Source organism: Moschus berezovskii, chromosome 12 (genome assembly GCF_049115385.1).
Source record: "Moschus berezovskii isolate FMDL1 chromosome 12, NW_MosBer_1.0, whole genome shotgun sequence".
NCBI classification, from domain to species: Eukaryota; Metazoa; Chordata; class Mammalia; order Artiodactyla; family Moschidae; genus Moschus; species Moschus berezovskii.
This window is the reverse complement of record NC_142471.1, coordinates 56,187,889-56,204,083: the sequence shown is the minus strand read 5'-3', so window position 1 is coordinate 56,204,083 and position 16,195 is coordinate 56,187,889. Positions and strand designations below refer to the sequence as shown.

Here is a 16,195-nt window from a genome sequence, read left to right as displayed (position 1 = left end):
TGAGATCGTGAGTATCAACACAAATTGTCCCTAAAAGAGCCCCGATTCCTTAATATTGAGCTGCAAATGTCTTTGTTTCTGGCTAATTCAATAGCCACATAATAGCCCAAGCTATCTTCATTACCACCTGGACCACTGCACTCTTCTAACTAAATTCTCTGCATCTATCTCATTTGTTCTCATTATTCAAACTATTGTCATCATTTTAAATCACAGATCTGATTCTGTTTTAAGCATTGTTGAGATTAAAAGTCCTTAATGATTTAGCATCCAAATTTCTGTGAGTGGCAAGGAAAGCATAAAACCGGTGTCTATCTCTTTAAACTCATCTTGTCCCATTTTCTTCCTGTGCTTCTTTAACTTTCTTTAGTAAGTCTATCTCCTTGCCACTGAGAGCTAGTTTCCTATCTGTAACAACTGGCAGAATGTACAGATCTCAGCCAAAATTTCATTTCCTCAGAGAATAGCCTGTCCACTTTGATGACATTGGTGATTCATTACAGTTACAATTAGATTTAATTATGTGAGTAAGTAGCTATACAATATCTGATTTTTTTCATTAGCCTTTAAGTTCCACTTGGGAAGGAATGGTGTCTACCTTATTGCCCTTCATGTTCTGAATGCCTAATTATTAGTAGTTCATAATAAATACAACATTATTGCATAACGATAAAGAGTTTCGTATCCAAAGTCAAGAGTTCAGAGTTAGAGAGGTAATATGTTGGGAGAAGTGGCTCAATAGCTCCAGACTTCAATTCCTTAGTCTATAAAGTGGGGATAATAGTGGTACCATTTTAAATGGCGATTCTTAAGATTAAATAAGATAATTCATGTAAAGTGCTTACACAGTTACTTCCTTATAAAAAATGACTCAGTGTACCTCAATAATTTTTAGGTGATAATTTTTGCTAAACCATATACTTCCTCTGTGTTTTATTCCCTTGCACAAACGAGTAACATTTTTATACTGGGGCTTCCTATGTGTTTTATTACAGGGAAAGAATGCACTGCTGTGGCCAAAAAAATGAAATAGTTCTTTTGACAACCATAGTTTTTAATATAAATTATAAAGACATGTTTTGATTTATGCTTTTCACCTTCTTGTAAGCTTTAGTTACGTGACTGAAACATGCGTTAAGTGTTCGGCATGGGTAAGTGCAATCATTTCTGGGACACTGACAGGTCAAGTGCTGGGATTGGCCAGTCTGATATGCCATAGTCACCAAAGAGGTGCCTCCCTGTGAAACTTTTTGGTGCCCTGCCAGCCAGCCTTCCCCTGCCAACACTCAGATCTTTAATACTCCCCCTCACACCTATAGTTCCTTTATTTAAGTATGCTAAGACCAGTCTGTTCTAAAGGAGATCAGTCCTAGGTGTTCATTGGAAGGACTGATGCTAAAGCTGAAACTCCCATACTTTGGCCACCTCATGCGAAGAGTTGACTCACTGGAAAAGACTCTGATGTTGGGAGGGATTGGGGGCAGGAGGAGAAGGGGATGACAGAGGATGAGATGGTTGGATGGCATCACCGACTCGATGGACATGAGTTTGAGTGAACTCCGGGAGTTGGTGATGGACAGGGAGGCCTGGCGTGCTGCGGTTCATGGGGTCGCAAACAGTCGGACATGACTGAGCGACTGAACTGAACTCAACTAAACTGAAGACATTTTTGAGAAATGAGTCTTAGCTAAATATGTATTCATTCAGTTCAGTTCAGTTCAGTTCAGTCACTCAGTCATGTCCGACTCTCTGCGACCCCATGAATCACAGCACGCACAGGACTGGAAAAGGTCAGTTTTCATTACAATTCCAAAGAAAGGCAATGCCAAAGAATGCTCAAACTACCGCACAATTGCACTCATCTCACACGCTAGTAAAGTCATGCTCAAAATTCTCCAAGTCAGGCTTCAGCAGTATGTGAACCGTGAACTCCCAGATGTTCAAGCAGGTTGTAGAAAAGGCAGAGGCACCAGAGATCAAATTGCCAACATCCGCTGGATCATGGAGAAAGCAAGAGAGTTCCAGAAAAACATCTATTTCTGCTTCATTGACTATGCCAAAGCCTTTGACTATGTGGATCACCATAAACTGTGGAAAATTCTGAAAGAATTGGGAATACTAAACCACCTGACCTGCCTCTTGAGAAACCTGTAAGCAGGTCAGGAAGCAACAGTTCGAACTGTACATGGAACAACAGACTGGTTCCAAATAGGAAAAGGAGTACGTCAAGGCTGTATATTGCCACCTTGCTTATTTAACTTATATGCAGAGTACATCATGAGGAACGCTGGGCTGGAAGAAGCACAAGCTGGGATCAAGATTGCTGGGAGAAATATCAATAACCTCAGATATGCAGATGACACTACCCTTATGGCAGAAAGTGAAGAGGACCTCAAAAGCCTCTTGATGAAAGTGAAAGAGGAGAGTGAAAAGGTTGGTTTGAAGCTCAACATTCAGAAAACAAAGATCATGGCATCTGGTCCCATCACTTCATGGGAAATAGATGGAAAAACAGTGGAAACAGTGTCAGACTTTATTTTTTTGGGCTCCAAAATCACTGCAGATGCTGATTGCAGCCATGTATTCATTACATGTATGAAAAGTTTTCCAGTTTCCATAGTACTTAGTCAAGTGCTTAGAGGACAGCGATGGCCAGCCATTCAACAGCTATTTATTGATCACTGAAAGTGCCTGGGTAGTTATGGGTGCAATCACGAATGAGACAGACAGAACCACTGTCACAAGATGGTTGTTTTCCCACCCATGTCCATTTGGAAATGGATAGACTTCACGTTCTCTGCTTTTCCTTGTCTGTAGACACCCAAGTCTTCCCTTACAACATAGACCATTTATTTCCTCCTCTGGGATGTCTGCTCAGACACTTTAGCTTTGTGTAATCATCCCTTTTCCATATATGACTGTATTCATACCTGGGCTTCATTAGTGGCTCAGACGATAATGAATCAGCTTTCAATGTGGGAGACCTGGGTTTGATCACTGGGTTCAGAAGATCCCCTGGAGGAGGGCATGGCAACCCACACGGGTATTCTTGCCTGAAGAATCCCCTTAGACAGGAATCTGGTGGGCTACAGTGTATGGGATTGCAAAGAATTGGACAGAACTAAGCAACTAAGTTTAATGGGGTCACACAGAGTCGGACAGAACTGAAGCGACTTAGCAACAGCAGTAAGCAACTAAGTATAGCACATAGACATACCTAGATCATAACATTGACAGCACAGGAAAGTGCTCTTGAGAAATAGAGTAACCAGTTAGTTATTTGCTGTTTGACTTTGGGTACCCTAGTTATTTCAACTACTTATCCTCTTCATATGTAAAATGCATATATTAATATCTAACTCATAAACCATTGCAAGGACTAAATGAGATAACGTATGTCTAGTTTGGTTCTTGGTGCATCAGTTCAGTTCAGTTCAGTTCAGTCGCTCAGTCGTGTCCGACTCTCCGCGACCCCATGAATCACAGCACGCCAGGCCTCCCTGTCCATCACCAACTCCCGGAGTTCACTCAAACTCATGTCCACAGAGTCGGTGATGCCATCCAGCCATCTCATTCTCCGTCGTCCCCTTCTCCTCCCGCCCCCAACCTTTCCCAGCATCAGAGTCTTTTCCAGTGAGTCAACTCGTCGCATGAGGTGGCCAAAGTATTGCAGTTTCAGCTTTAGCATCAGTCCCTCCAATGAACATCCAGGATTGATCTCCTCTAGAATGGACTGGTTGGATCTCCTTGCAGTATAAGGGACTCTCAAGAGTCTTCTCCAACACCACAGTTCAAAAGCATCGATTCTTCGGCGGTCAGCCTTCTTCACAGTCCGACTCTCACATCCATACATGACCACGGGAAAAACCATTGCCTTGACTAGACGGACCTTGGTTGGCAAAGTAATGTCTCTGCTTTTTAATATACTATCAAGGTTGGTCATAACTTTCCTTCCAAGGAGCAAGCGTCTTTTAATTTCATGGCTGCAATCAGCATCTGCAGTGATTTTGGAGCCCAAAAAAACAAAGTCTGACACTGTTTCCACTGTTTTTCCATCTATTTCCCATGAAGTGATGGGACCAGATGCCATGGTGCATAGTAGGCACTAAATAAATATTAATTCTTATTTCTGTGCACATGTTTCTTCTGTTTCTCCCTCCATTGTATTAGGCAGTATGGCACTGGATAAAATCTTAGAGCTTATTTAATTGCTTGTGTGAATAAATGGAGATTAATTGCTTGACAAATACTATTATTCTGGCAATACTGCATTGTGAGAAGTAATATAGCATCATGGTTAATCAACAGTACTGGTCCCTATATTGAGATAGCTTTCCCCCAAAAAAGTGGGTCTATTACTTCGGCAAGTTATTAACTTTACAAACATACAGTTATGTCTATAAAGATGTGTAAAATGGACAGAACATGGAGTCCATTTTCAGGACTATTATGAGAATCCAAGATAGCGTATAGAAAGCACTTAGTATAATACCTGTATAATGTGAAGTGTTTCAAAATAATCGGTAGAGCTGATTTCTATTTTTAATGTTAGAAAGATAAATATATCAAAGTCTCAAGATGGCAGGAAAATAGGATTTTGCATATGTCCTTTAATGTCTCATATACCTAATTCCTCGGAGAAGGCAATGGCAACCCATTCCAGTACTCTTGCCTGGAAAATCCCATGGACGGAGGAGCCTGGTGGGCTGCAGTCCATGGGGTCGCTAAGAGTCGGACACGACTAAGCGACTTCACTTTCACTTTTCATTTTCATGCATTGGAGAAGGAAATGACAACCCAGTATTCTTGCCTGGAGAATCCCAGGGATGGGGGAACCTGGTGGGCTGCCATCTATGGGGTCGCACAGAGTCGGACATGACTGAAATGACTTAGCAGCAGCAACAGCATATTTTATTCCTATGTAAATTAAGATTTCCATATGGGAATTTTCCATATGGGAATTGATCATGATTAAAGATATTAATCAATTATCTTTATGTGAGTGAGTGAAAGTCACTCAGTTGTGTGCGACTCTTTGTAACACTATACCCACCCCCCCAGGCTCCTCTGTCTATGAAATTTTCTAGGCAAGAACACTGGAGTAGTTTGCCATTCCCTTCTCCAGGGGATCTTCCTGACTCAGGGATCGAAGCCAGGTCTCCTGCACTGCAGGCAGATTCTTCACCATATGAGCTACCAGGGAAGTGCCCCTCCCAGTATTTTATAAATAATATGTATTAATCCCTTTATATGTAACTGGCATTGTATTAAATTCTTTTAATGCATTGTCTCATAATAACTCAATAATAGATGTACTAATGTTGTCTTCGGGCTTCTCTGATGGCTCAGTGGTGAAGAATCTGTCTGCTAATGCAGGAGACGTGGGTTCTATCTCTGGGTTGGGAAGATCCCCTGGAGAAGAAACTGGCAATCCACTCCAGTATTCTTGACTGGGAAATCCCATGTACAGAGGAGCATGGAGGGCTGCAGCCCCCCAAAATATTCAGACACAATGTAGTGACTGAACAACAACAAATATTATTTCCATTTCACAGATAGCAAAATGTGATTAAAGTGATTCATTAATTTGTCTGTGGATATAAAGATAATAATAGAGCTAGGAACCAAACCTAAACAATGTGACTTCAGGGCCTACGTTTAAGTACTGGGCTTTACAAATATGCTTCATGTATTAATACATCTTTGGTATCCATGACAGCAGATGATGTAGGCAGGAAAGAATGTCACTATTTTGTAGAAAAGGAAATTGCTGGAGTCGGTGATTAAATGTGGCTAATCAGTTGTGGAGTTGGCTCTAGAACTTTCAATATCTAATGCTAACATGAGTATTTGTTGTTGTTGCTTAGTTGCTAAGTCATGTCAAACTCTTTTGCGACCCCATGGACTGTAGCCTGCCAGACTCCTCTGTCCATGGGATTTCCAAGACAAGAATGCTGGAGTGAGTTGCCATTTCCTTCTCCTTCCTGACCCAGGGATCGAAACTTCATCTCTAGCATTGCAGGTGGATTCTTTACTGCTTAGCCACTGGGAAGCCCAACATGAGCATTATCAATAACCATTCCTTGTTACCTCTCAATCAATAAAAAGAAAGGTAATTACGGCTCTGAAAGCACTTTGAATAGAAATAGTACAGAAATGAGAATGATTTTTGTTATGATGATCTTTATAACTACTGATATTATCCTTGATGTCCTTTAAAGGAAGGACTAACAGAACTAGTTCATTCCACTGAGCCAAATGTATCCATATAACGTCACATTGGCGTGCAGGACGTAATATTTGGAATCAACACTGAAGGGACTGGATCTGGAAGATGTGGAAAAAACTGTGACATGTTCAGCCTCATTTAGGCAATCTCAGGTATAAAGATGAAGGAAAGGCCTTTTCTTACAAAGAATAGTGACTTCCCCAAATTTCTGACTCAACTAAATGTGGAAAGGTGGATTGTTATATTGAGGGTTGGGTAATTCTCCAGTGTTGCAAGACAGGGCTTCATGGAGATGAATTACATTGGGTAGGGTCAAGTGATTGCTACCTGAAAGTGTGACTATGGAAAAACTATCACAACACACCTATCAACACATTGGCAGATAAACACCAACCAGGCTGCCAGATCTGGCTTTGTTCTATGCCAGCCTAATTTTGACTCAGAACCTGGGTAGCCTGTTTCACTTAGTCACGCACACTCCTGCTCTGTCTGGACATTACCCGTCTTATACCCTGTCCTCGTTTCTGGTTCAGCCACTCCCTTTCTGTTCTCTGGTGATTTTGCTTTAGTCTTCCTGTTTAATTTTAAATTTTATTTAAATAAATAAACAAATGCTGTGTCCTCATTGCTGCATGCGCTTTTCTTTAGTTGCAGGGAGTGGGGGCTACTCTCTGGTTGTGATGTGTGGGCTTCTCATTGTGGTGGCTTCTCTTGTTGCAGAGCATGAACCCTCCAGAGCACAGGCTCAATAGTTGTGGTGATGGGTTTAGTTGCTCCATAGCATCTGGGATCCTCCCTGATCAGGGATTGAACCCATGTCTCCTGCACTGGCAGACAGATTCTTTACCATTGAGCACCAGGGAAGCCCCTGTTTACTTTATAAACTTTTCTCTTAAGTAAAAATGTGTATTAAATTCTACTCTTACCCACTGTACAAAGCCTCGGAAATTCTCTAACAAGCAGGACCTTCCCTGACCAGGACAATCTATATTGGATTTCCTCATCTACATCTTTAGGGGAACAATATCAGGAAATACCAAGAGCTAGACTTTGGATTTCAATAATTCTGCACTCAAGATCCAGATTTGATTGTTATTCTCAAATATTTACCTGAGTTAGTATTTAAGTCTTCTGAGCATCAATGGTCTTGCTTAAAATAAGATAAGCATAGTACCGTATCACAGAGACAGGGACAGAAATAGACATCTTTGGCTATGCCTTTGATAAATGCCAAATAAACTAACAAGTATTAAATAAATATTGTGTGTGTGTGTGTGTGAAAGTTTCTCAGTCATATCCAACTCTTTGCAGCCCCATGGACTGTGCAGTCCATGCAATTTTCCAGGCCAGAATACTGGAGTAGGTAGCCATTCTCTTCTTCAGGGGATCTTCCTAACCCAGGGATCAAACCCAGGGCTCCTGCATTGCAGGAAGATTCTTTATTATCTGAGCCACCAAGGAACACACAAGAGGTGCAGGGTAAATTTTTTATATTAATAACTGGTAAGGATTACAAAGTCATGATGTCACCAAGGAGACTCTGACACCCCAAGTCCTGTGCACAGAAGCCTTATAATGGAATTGAAAAATGGTCCCATATTAAAATGTTCTCCCCTCTGGAAGTTGCTGGTTCAGATTCCTGAACATGTAATTCAAACCAAAAATATTAAATTTATATGATTGATGAGAATGGTGGTGATGTACCTTGAGGCTCCTACTGAAAATAAATTATAAATTAAGATAGAATATTTGTAAGATGTAGGAATAAACACAAGAAAATCCTACATGATTAAGAGATGTAATGTTGTGTACACACTGCTATAATTAAAATGGATAACCAACAAGGACCTATTGTACAGCACAGGGAGCTCTGGTCAATGTTATGTGGTAGCCTGGTTGGGAGGGGTGTCTGGGGGAGAAGGGATACATGTATATATGTGGCTGAGTCCCTTTGTTCTTCACCTGAAGTTGTCACAACATTGTTAATTGGTTATACTCCAATGCAAAATAAACAGATTTTTAAAAATGGTGTAGGGAAGGTGATCAAGATAGCAGAGTAGGGAGAACTAAGCTCCCCTCCTCCCATGAGCACATCAAAATTACAACTATTTACAAAGCGACGATCGATGAGAACGACCTGAGGACCACCAGAAAATATTTTCCACAGTTAAAGATCTAAAAAAACGAACAACAAGACAGGAAGGAGGAGTGAAGATGTGATATAATAAAAACCCACACCCCTGGGTCGGTGACCCACTTAAAAACACACTTAAAAACATATTAAGAGGGTAAATCTTAGGTTAAGTGTCCTTACCACAATAAGAGACCATGGTATCACACTAAGAGAGTGAGTCACTAGCAGATCTGCATAACAAGAACTATTCAACTCAGTTCATCGTGAGATGAAAAATAAGACAGAGAAAAATAATGAAATAAGAAACAGGATTTCTTGAGCATCTATCCAAAGAAAAAAATAATGATAATGGTAATAATAATTAATAATAATAGTAGTAGTTTGTCATTGCTGATAGCAAATGACCACAAACTTAGTGATTTAAAACAATATTTATTTTCTCACTTTCTGTGGGTCAGTAGTTCAGGTATGGCATAGTTAGGTCCTCTGCTCCGGGTCTCACTCATTCTCAAGCTGCAATCCAGGCATTAGACAGACTGCTTTCTCAACAAGAGGCCGAACTAGGAAAGAACGGACTCCCAAGCTCATTCAGGTTTTAGGCAGAATTCATTTTCTCATATATGACTGAGAGTCCCAGTTCTTTACAAGTTATCAGCTGCAGGCCACCTGCAGATCCTAGAAGCCACACACTGTTCCTTCCCACATTTGTTTGCCTTATTAAGCCAACAAGGAGAATCTTTTGCTCTAGTCTGCTAAGATGGATTCTTATATAATAGACTGCAATTAGGGGATGACATCCCATCACCTTTGCCAATTTTCCTGCTAGAAGCAAGTCTCAGGTCCCTCCCACACTCAACGGAAAAGGATTACACAAATCTGTGGTTCCTGGGTGGACCACAAATTATTGGAGGGGTTACCTTAGAGTCTGTGTACCACATTATTATGACTAAAATCCACTTCCTTAGAGAACGGAAAGTGTATTTAATTTTACAGCCATTCCTCCATCATTCTAATTAGGTCGTGGTAAATTTCACAGGGTGCATCCTGTCCAAGGTAAAAATCCACATGATTGTAGTGTGGAATTGACTTGTAATAAATGAGCTTGGTAATTGTAGGGAGTAAATTCTCAACATCTTTGAGATCAGCCACGTAGTCCTGTCCACCACTCCACACTGCTGTTGGAACTTCCATATTAGAAACGTTGTATAGAGGAGGTGTAAGCTAAATAAAATTGAAAAGAGAGAAAAATAGTTTTCATAGAAAATCGAATCATAGAAGGAACATCAATTATCAGTCGTTAAGTAAGTTCTGCATGTTCTAAATGTTACGGAATGTTACATACATACATTCACCATTCTACTACTATCTTAGAAATAGTCTGAAAATGCAAGCAACATATGCAAGCAGAATTGAGAAAGAGTGACAGGGAGAAAGAGAGAGCCTGATGATTGCATATATTCCTGGCTATTGTGAGTTTACCATTATACTTCTTATTTCAGTAAAACCAAACCATATTTTTATAACATTTAAAATAGAGTGATTTTTACTACTTGCATTGTAAAGACCTACATAGTCTATGGACTAAATTGTGTTCCCCCCAGGTTCATACATTGAAACTGTAACCCCAAAGTGATTGTATTTAGAGAAAAGGCTTTTAGGAAGTAATTAAGGTTAAATGAGGTCATAAGGTTTGGATCCTAATCCAACGGGATTGGTGGCCTTATAGGAAGGGGAAGTGAGAGAAAGAGAGAGAGAGAGACCTCTCTCTTCAAACCAGACACAAAGAGGAAAGGCTATGCGGACATGCATGGAGAAGGTGGCTATCTGCAATCCAGTAAGAGAGCCTTCACTAGAACCTGACCATGCTGGCACCCCTGCTCTCAGACTTCCAGCTTCCAGGACTGTTAGAAATAAATTTCTGTTGTTTAAGCCACTCAATCTATGGGATTTTTTTATGGGAGCCAAAGGTGATTAATGTACCATAATGTACCATAATTTCAGCAGCAAGACTAAGAAGAAAAGGTAACAAGGACCAAGTTATAAATCCTTAGAAAACAGTAACTTTGGCCTGGAAGAGGTTTCCAAGACTAGAAATGTGCCTGGGGAGACCCCTGGCTCGGTAACTGCACCGTGAGTTCTCTTAGTAGCGTGATCTGCAGGCAGAGCACTGGTATAGCCATTCCACATGTCACCGTCAGTAGATGGGTCTTTGCATTAGCAAATATCTTAAGTATAAGTCCCTACCTTGTCATACTGGGAGACCTTGGATCTGGGCTTAGAAGCAAGTGGTAAATAGGAATGTGTAGCCGTGAGAAGACAATGTGAAGGGCAAAGAAGGAAATCAGTGAAGATTAGCACGAATGAGTACTGCATGCAAGGGAACGGTGGGCTAAGGAAAGCCTGGTGCACTCAATGCCAAGGGCAACTGATGAAAGATGAGGCTTGCTTTTCCTGACTTGGTAGTGTTCTCAGTAGAATAATACAAGGCATAAATATTCAAATGCACGGATAGAGAGAGATAAAGAATAGAAAAACAACACAGCACAGAGGAAGCAAAAATATTAGCAAGCTTTAAGGCACAAGTGGGCCTGAGGAGCTCCTGAAATCAGAACACATTTACTGCAGTAATTTAATGCCCTACTCAGAATGACTCACTGGAAAAGACTCTGATGCTGGGAGGGATTGGGGGCAGGAAGAGAAGGGGACGACAGAGAATGAGATGGCTGGATGGTATCACCGACTCGATGGACATGAGTTTGAGTGAACTCTGGGAGTTGGTGATGGATAGGGAGGCCTGGCGTGCTGCCATTCATGGGGTTGCAAACAGTTGGATACAACTGAGTGACTGAACTGAACTGAACTGAACTCAGAATGAACTGGGAAGCCCAGATGTCAAAACAAAAATGAACATCCAGATCAGGATCCAAATGATACATGGTGGCTTTTGGCCCAGAAATTTTTCTTTTTTCACTTTTTTTTTAGTAATACAGGATTGGTGATTATATTGGTAATTATACCTAACTTATGATGATGTTACTTATAGTTGTGACAAAGGTTATTAATTGTTAAAACTTATATATTGTTTACAGTTTAAGTTTTCTTTTCCTCCCTAAAGTTCCAAGCAAAAGATCCATAATTGAACCTGAACCACCATATATTTTGATAGAATCTGCGAGCACAATGATGGAGTTAATACCTGTGATTCAGCTTTCATCCAAGTAGGTACTTGAGTCTTAAAGGGTAAGGTCATCATCTAAAAAGCTTTTCCTAAAGCAACTACGTACTCTTGCTAGTACAAGGAGTTGTTAATCACAAGAGTAAATAGCACTCTGATACAAGTGTGTGTGTGTGGGCACACACCTCTCCACACACATACAACTATAGCAGTTTAGGGGAAAATCAGATTTTTCACACTACTTGACGTTATACATTTTCACTATTATAGTTATTATGGTAACAGTGGAATTGCTTTAAAAAAATCTCCATATTTCCACATGCCTGATTTGAAAAAAATCCATGTATCTTTGTTGCCTACTTGTTTAATTTGAGCTCAGTCTATTAGCCAGAAGCTGAAGCCATCATTGGATTTCCTTAAATACTGGAAAAATTAACAACAATGCCTATTCACTTTAATGTGGAGTTTTCTCACAAAGGAAAGTTTTCATATATAATGTCAAGATATAAATGGACCTATCATTATCTGGCAAACAGCATTGCTTTTTTTTAAAGGTGATAATCCTGTCTGGAATATCTTTAATAATTCATAATTGTTTTTGAATGAGCAGTAAATGATATCCAAAAACTTATTAGGATAATGTTATTTCATTTTTTTGAGGTTCATTTATGAGGGATGGATAAGAAGCCAGAGAATATGCTTTAGAAATAAAATTATGCATCTTTAATTCTTTCTTTAAAAATATGGTCTTAAATGCTGAGAGTTTCTATTTTTTTGAGAAGGAGTAAGTGTAACAGAAGAAGAATGGACTTTTGATCCAGGAACCCTGGGTGGTATTCTGGTTCTTTACTAGCTAAATAATTTTTGACAATTCACCTACCCTCTCTGAGCTTCTGGAAAAATAGAGACAATTTACCTAACCTAATATTTATCTGGGAAGGTCATGCTGAGAATCAAAAACAATGATATGGCAAGAACTGAACTAAACTGAAGATCCCTCCAAATAGCATCTGATCTACACAAAGTATCTGGCATAGTGAATGGAGCATAGTGAGTAGGTGCTTGATGAGTAGATACTGTTTTTACAAATTTCATTTGCAGTATGCAGTTGGTGATTATTGTTATTGTACCTGGTGGAAGTGCTTCATGTTCTGATCAGGGTTTCCCCAATCAAAAGCTTGGAACCGACCAGAATTAACAGTCTACAAAAAGATACAAATAAAAAGCACATTAAAATGATATATGAAAGCAACATACATGTAAAGACAGTAAGCAAAATATATACAAAAAGGATTGACATAATGTCCCACACTTTAGCACATGAGCTAAAAGTCAAAGTTTAATAAAGGAAATAATAAAAATGATAAAAATTGATACAAATTCATGGGACTATCTTTTCTTTCCTTTTATACTTTTCCATTGAAAAATCTTTGAGCAGTGATGCCTTTAAATAAATTCTATGCTGTGTACATAGCCATGTTTTAAAAGATGTTACATTGATTCTTGAACATCTTGGCTTCAAGAATTTTAATACTTTTTTTAAAAGCACTAGCTATACATTAAAAAATGACTGCTACTATTATTAAACTTTATACCTTGTTATATTATCAGATGGTCTAGGATATTATGACTATATTCCTTATTCTTAAGCATTTTTGCTACCTTTGAAAGGAATGCTCACTCAAAGAACACCTTCAAGGCTTTCTGAGGTATAGTGTTTGTCTGTCTCCTGTCTATATGAAGAAGCAGCCTACCATGTTGTCAATAACATGGCCACAGGCTGAGTGTCTGAGACACTGTGTGTGCCCTTTTGTTATTTTAAGTTTTAGACTTCAGATGTTAATATAGAAACATTAATATGTCTAGGGGTTCCTTTTTCTGGTTATTTGCAACCCATTTGGCTTGAGGAGACATAATTTTTACCTTTACCTCAAGCACTTCATTAAATTATTTTCAGACTACTCCAACTGTTTTTTTCCCTTTAACTTGATTTTTTCACACGAACTAATTTAATTCTGACTTTTTTGTTTGAAATGTTTTCCACTGTGATTTATATTCACAGAGACAGTAGTCTTCTGTGGTTGAAATTCTGTAGGTTTTCAGCAATGAGAGGCAATAGGATGTACTATATAGTTAGGAACTTGGGTTCGAGCATCAAATGGACCTAGTTTTAATCCAGGCTTAATGGATTATTAAATCGGGGATCCAGGCTGTATATGCACCTTCTTTAACTGTTTTCTCATCTGTGCAATGAAAATGACAATAGCATTCTGCTTATAGGGTTGTGAAGATTAAGTAGTGTATGAAAAGCATGCGGCACCTAGGAATGGTCAAGAAATCACTCTTTTTATTGACATTGTTACCATCATGTCATAATCATCACCCTTGCTTTAACTGTCTACGTAAGTTATAACCAAATATTTTATCTCCCCGCCCCACCCACTTATTTCTATTCTCAAGAGAACTTTCTATCAAAGGAGACGGGATAGCTTTAAGAATAGTCAACTGTGAGAGGTAAGGATTGGCTATGACATTTTTAGAGTGGGGAATACCAATGGTTTCATTGAAAGATTGTTAGGAGAATTCATAACAGACAATGATATATATCTGGACAATAAGAACACATTGTTAAGTGCTCAATGAATATGAAGTTGAAGTTGTATTATCTGGAAAACTATGCCTTTCAGAGTCTACCTGTCTCCTCACCAGTTCAGTTCAGTTCAGTTCAGTCAGTGTCAGACTTTATTTTTTTGGGCTCCAAAATCACTGCAGATGGTGATTGCAGTCATGAAATTAAAAGACGCTTACTCCTTGGAAGGAAAGTTATGACCAACCTTGATAGTATATTAAAAAGCAGAGACATTACTTTGCCAACAAAGGTCCGTCTAGTCAAGGCTATGGTTTTTCCCGTGGTCATGTATGGATGTGAGAGTTGGACTGTAAAGAAAGCTGATCGCCGAAGAATTGATGCCTTTGAACTGTGGTGTTGGAGAAGACTCTTGAGAGTCCCTTGGACTGCAAGGAGATCCAACCAGTCCATTTTAGAGGAGCTCAATCCTGGGTGTTCATTGGAAGGACTGATGCTAAAGCTGAAACTGCAATACTTTGGCCACCTCATGTGACGAGTTGACTCACTGGAAAAGACTCTGATGCTGGGAAAGGTTGGGGGCAGGATGAGAAGGGGACGACAGAGAATGAGATGGCTGGATGGCATCACCGACTCTGTGGACATGAGTTTGAGTGTACTCCGGGAGTTGGTGATGGACAGGGAGGCCTGGCGTGCTGTGAATCATGGGGTCGCGGAGTCGGACACGACTGAGCGACTGAACTGTAGGAAGCCCTAAATCTGGAATATCTGTCTTCCTTTAGGAACTTGAATGGTTATCTCTTGAGGATGGGACTCTTCAAAGAATTTCAGAAATCTTCAACTAGTATTTAAGATTGTCTACAGCAGTGATTGTCAACTTTAAAGCATGGAAGAAATTTATAAGGGTGTAGGTTAAAATTCAGATTCCTAGGGATTTCAGATTCTTATTCAACTTTTTAAAGTATTTTAAAATTAAGATATTTAATTAAATATTAAGTATTAAGCCTCCCCCACCTGTACATGTGCACACACACATACACACCCAGACATACGTGGCTTAGAGAGTTATACCAACTGAATTTGACTTATCGCTGAGCTTGCCAAATACTGAGAAATATATAGTAACACACACAAAAACGTAAATGGAGAGTATAAACAGAAACCCTTAATCCATTTTAAACCCTCTCTAACATTTAATTTCCTCTAAATTAAGCAGTATTTCCACACTCTGAAATTGCCCATATCCCAGTTGGAGGGTAAAAAGATCTTTCTAGAATAGCATTTATCATGTTATGTATAGCTCTGTTAGAGTGAATGATTTCCCGAAAGAGGAAGCACAAACTTTTCTTAGACAAGACAATTAGGAGTAATCTGAAGATCAGAATTCAGTCAGAATATCTAGGAATACACAGAAGGCCTGGAGAATGGATGAGAGTAAAGAAAACCGACATGAGTTGATCTGATTCCAGAAACATCCACTTGACAGTGGCATAACCCACAGAGTGAGCTCTCCGGACGTGGGATCTTGCAGAGATATGTGTGTGTTATATCAGGAAGTGGGAGTACATACCTGGGCCCAGTGCAGCATGGTCTGAACAGAAGTTCCTGCGGAGCTCTGTGCAAAATAAACATCTAAGCGACTCTGCAAAGTAAAAAGATTATTTCTTACCTGAAGGCTAATCATGTAAACACACCACAAGTGAATCTGAGTATTTTCTTTCCCTCTCTCACCTGAACCAATCTCTCTCTCTCAGAATAAACATGTACCACATCCTCTGAAGACAAACTAAGCAAAGAAGCCCATCTTTAAGAATTTTCTCTTCACTCACCTCTATTCTCCTGCCTAGGGCAGTGTCTGTGTAAAGCCCACAGAGGACATCCTGTGGTCAAAGACAAAAGGCAATGCACTTTTTCTTTCCAGGACCAAGAATATAGTCAAGAGATATTTAATGTAGCCTCAAAACCTCCTACTCAAGTAGGTAGACTCTCAGCTTGGGTTGGAAGCCAAGAACATGCTAGCTACAGTCCAGGAGACAAAAAGACTTTGAAATGTGGTTTCCATGCAATTTA

At 39.6% G+C, this 16,195-nt stretch overlaps 1 protein-coding gene across 3 annotated transcripts in view; it reads right to left on the bottom strand.

Annotated features, from left to right (window-relative positions):
- Window positions 1-8,779: 8,779 nt before the first annotated feature.
- LIPK (lipase family member K) overlaps window positions 8,780-16,195 on the bottom strand; it is a 37,715-nt gene continuing 30,299 nt past the window's right edge. For all 3 annotated transcript variants that reach the window (XM_055425144.2, XM_088842506.1, XM_088842507.1), the window contains 3 exons: window positions 15,696-15,767; window positions 12,669-12,740; window positions 8,780-9,584 (listed from right to left, as the gene is read on the bottom strand). In XM_055425144.2, coding sequence (XP_055281119.2) covers window positions 9,351-9,584; window positions 12,669-12,740; window positions 15,696-15,767 — 378 coding nt within the window. In that variant the 3' untranslated portion in view covers window positions 8,780-9,350. The remainder of the gene's footprint in view (window positions 9,585-12,668; window positions 12,741-15,695; window positions 15,768-16,195) is intronic.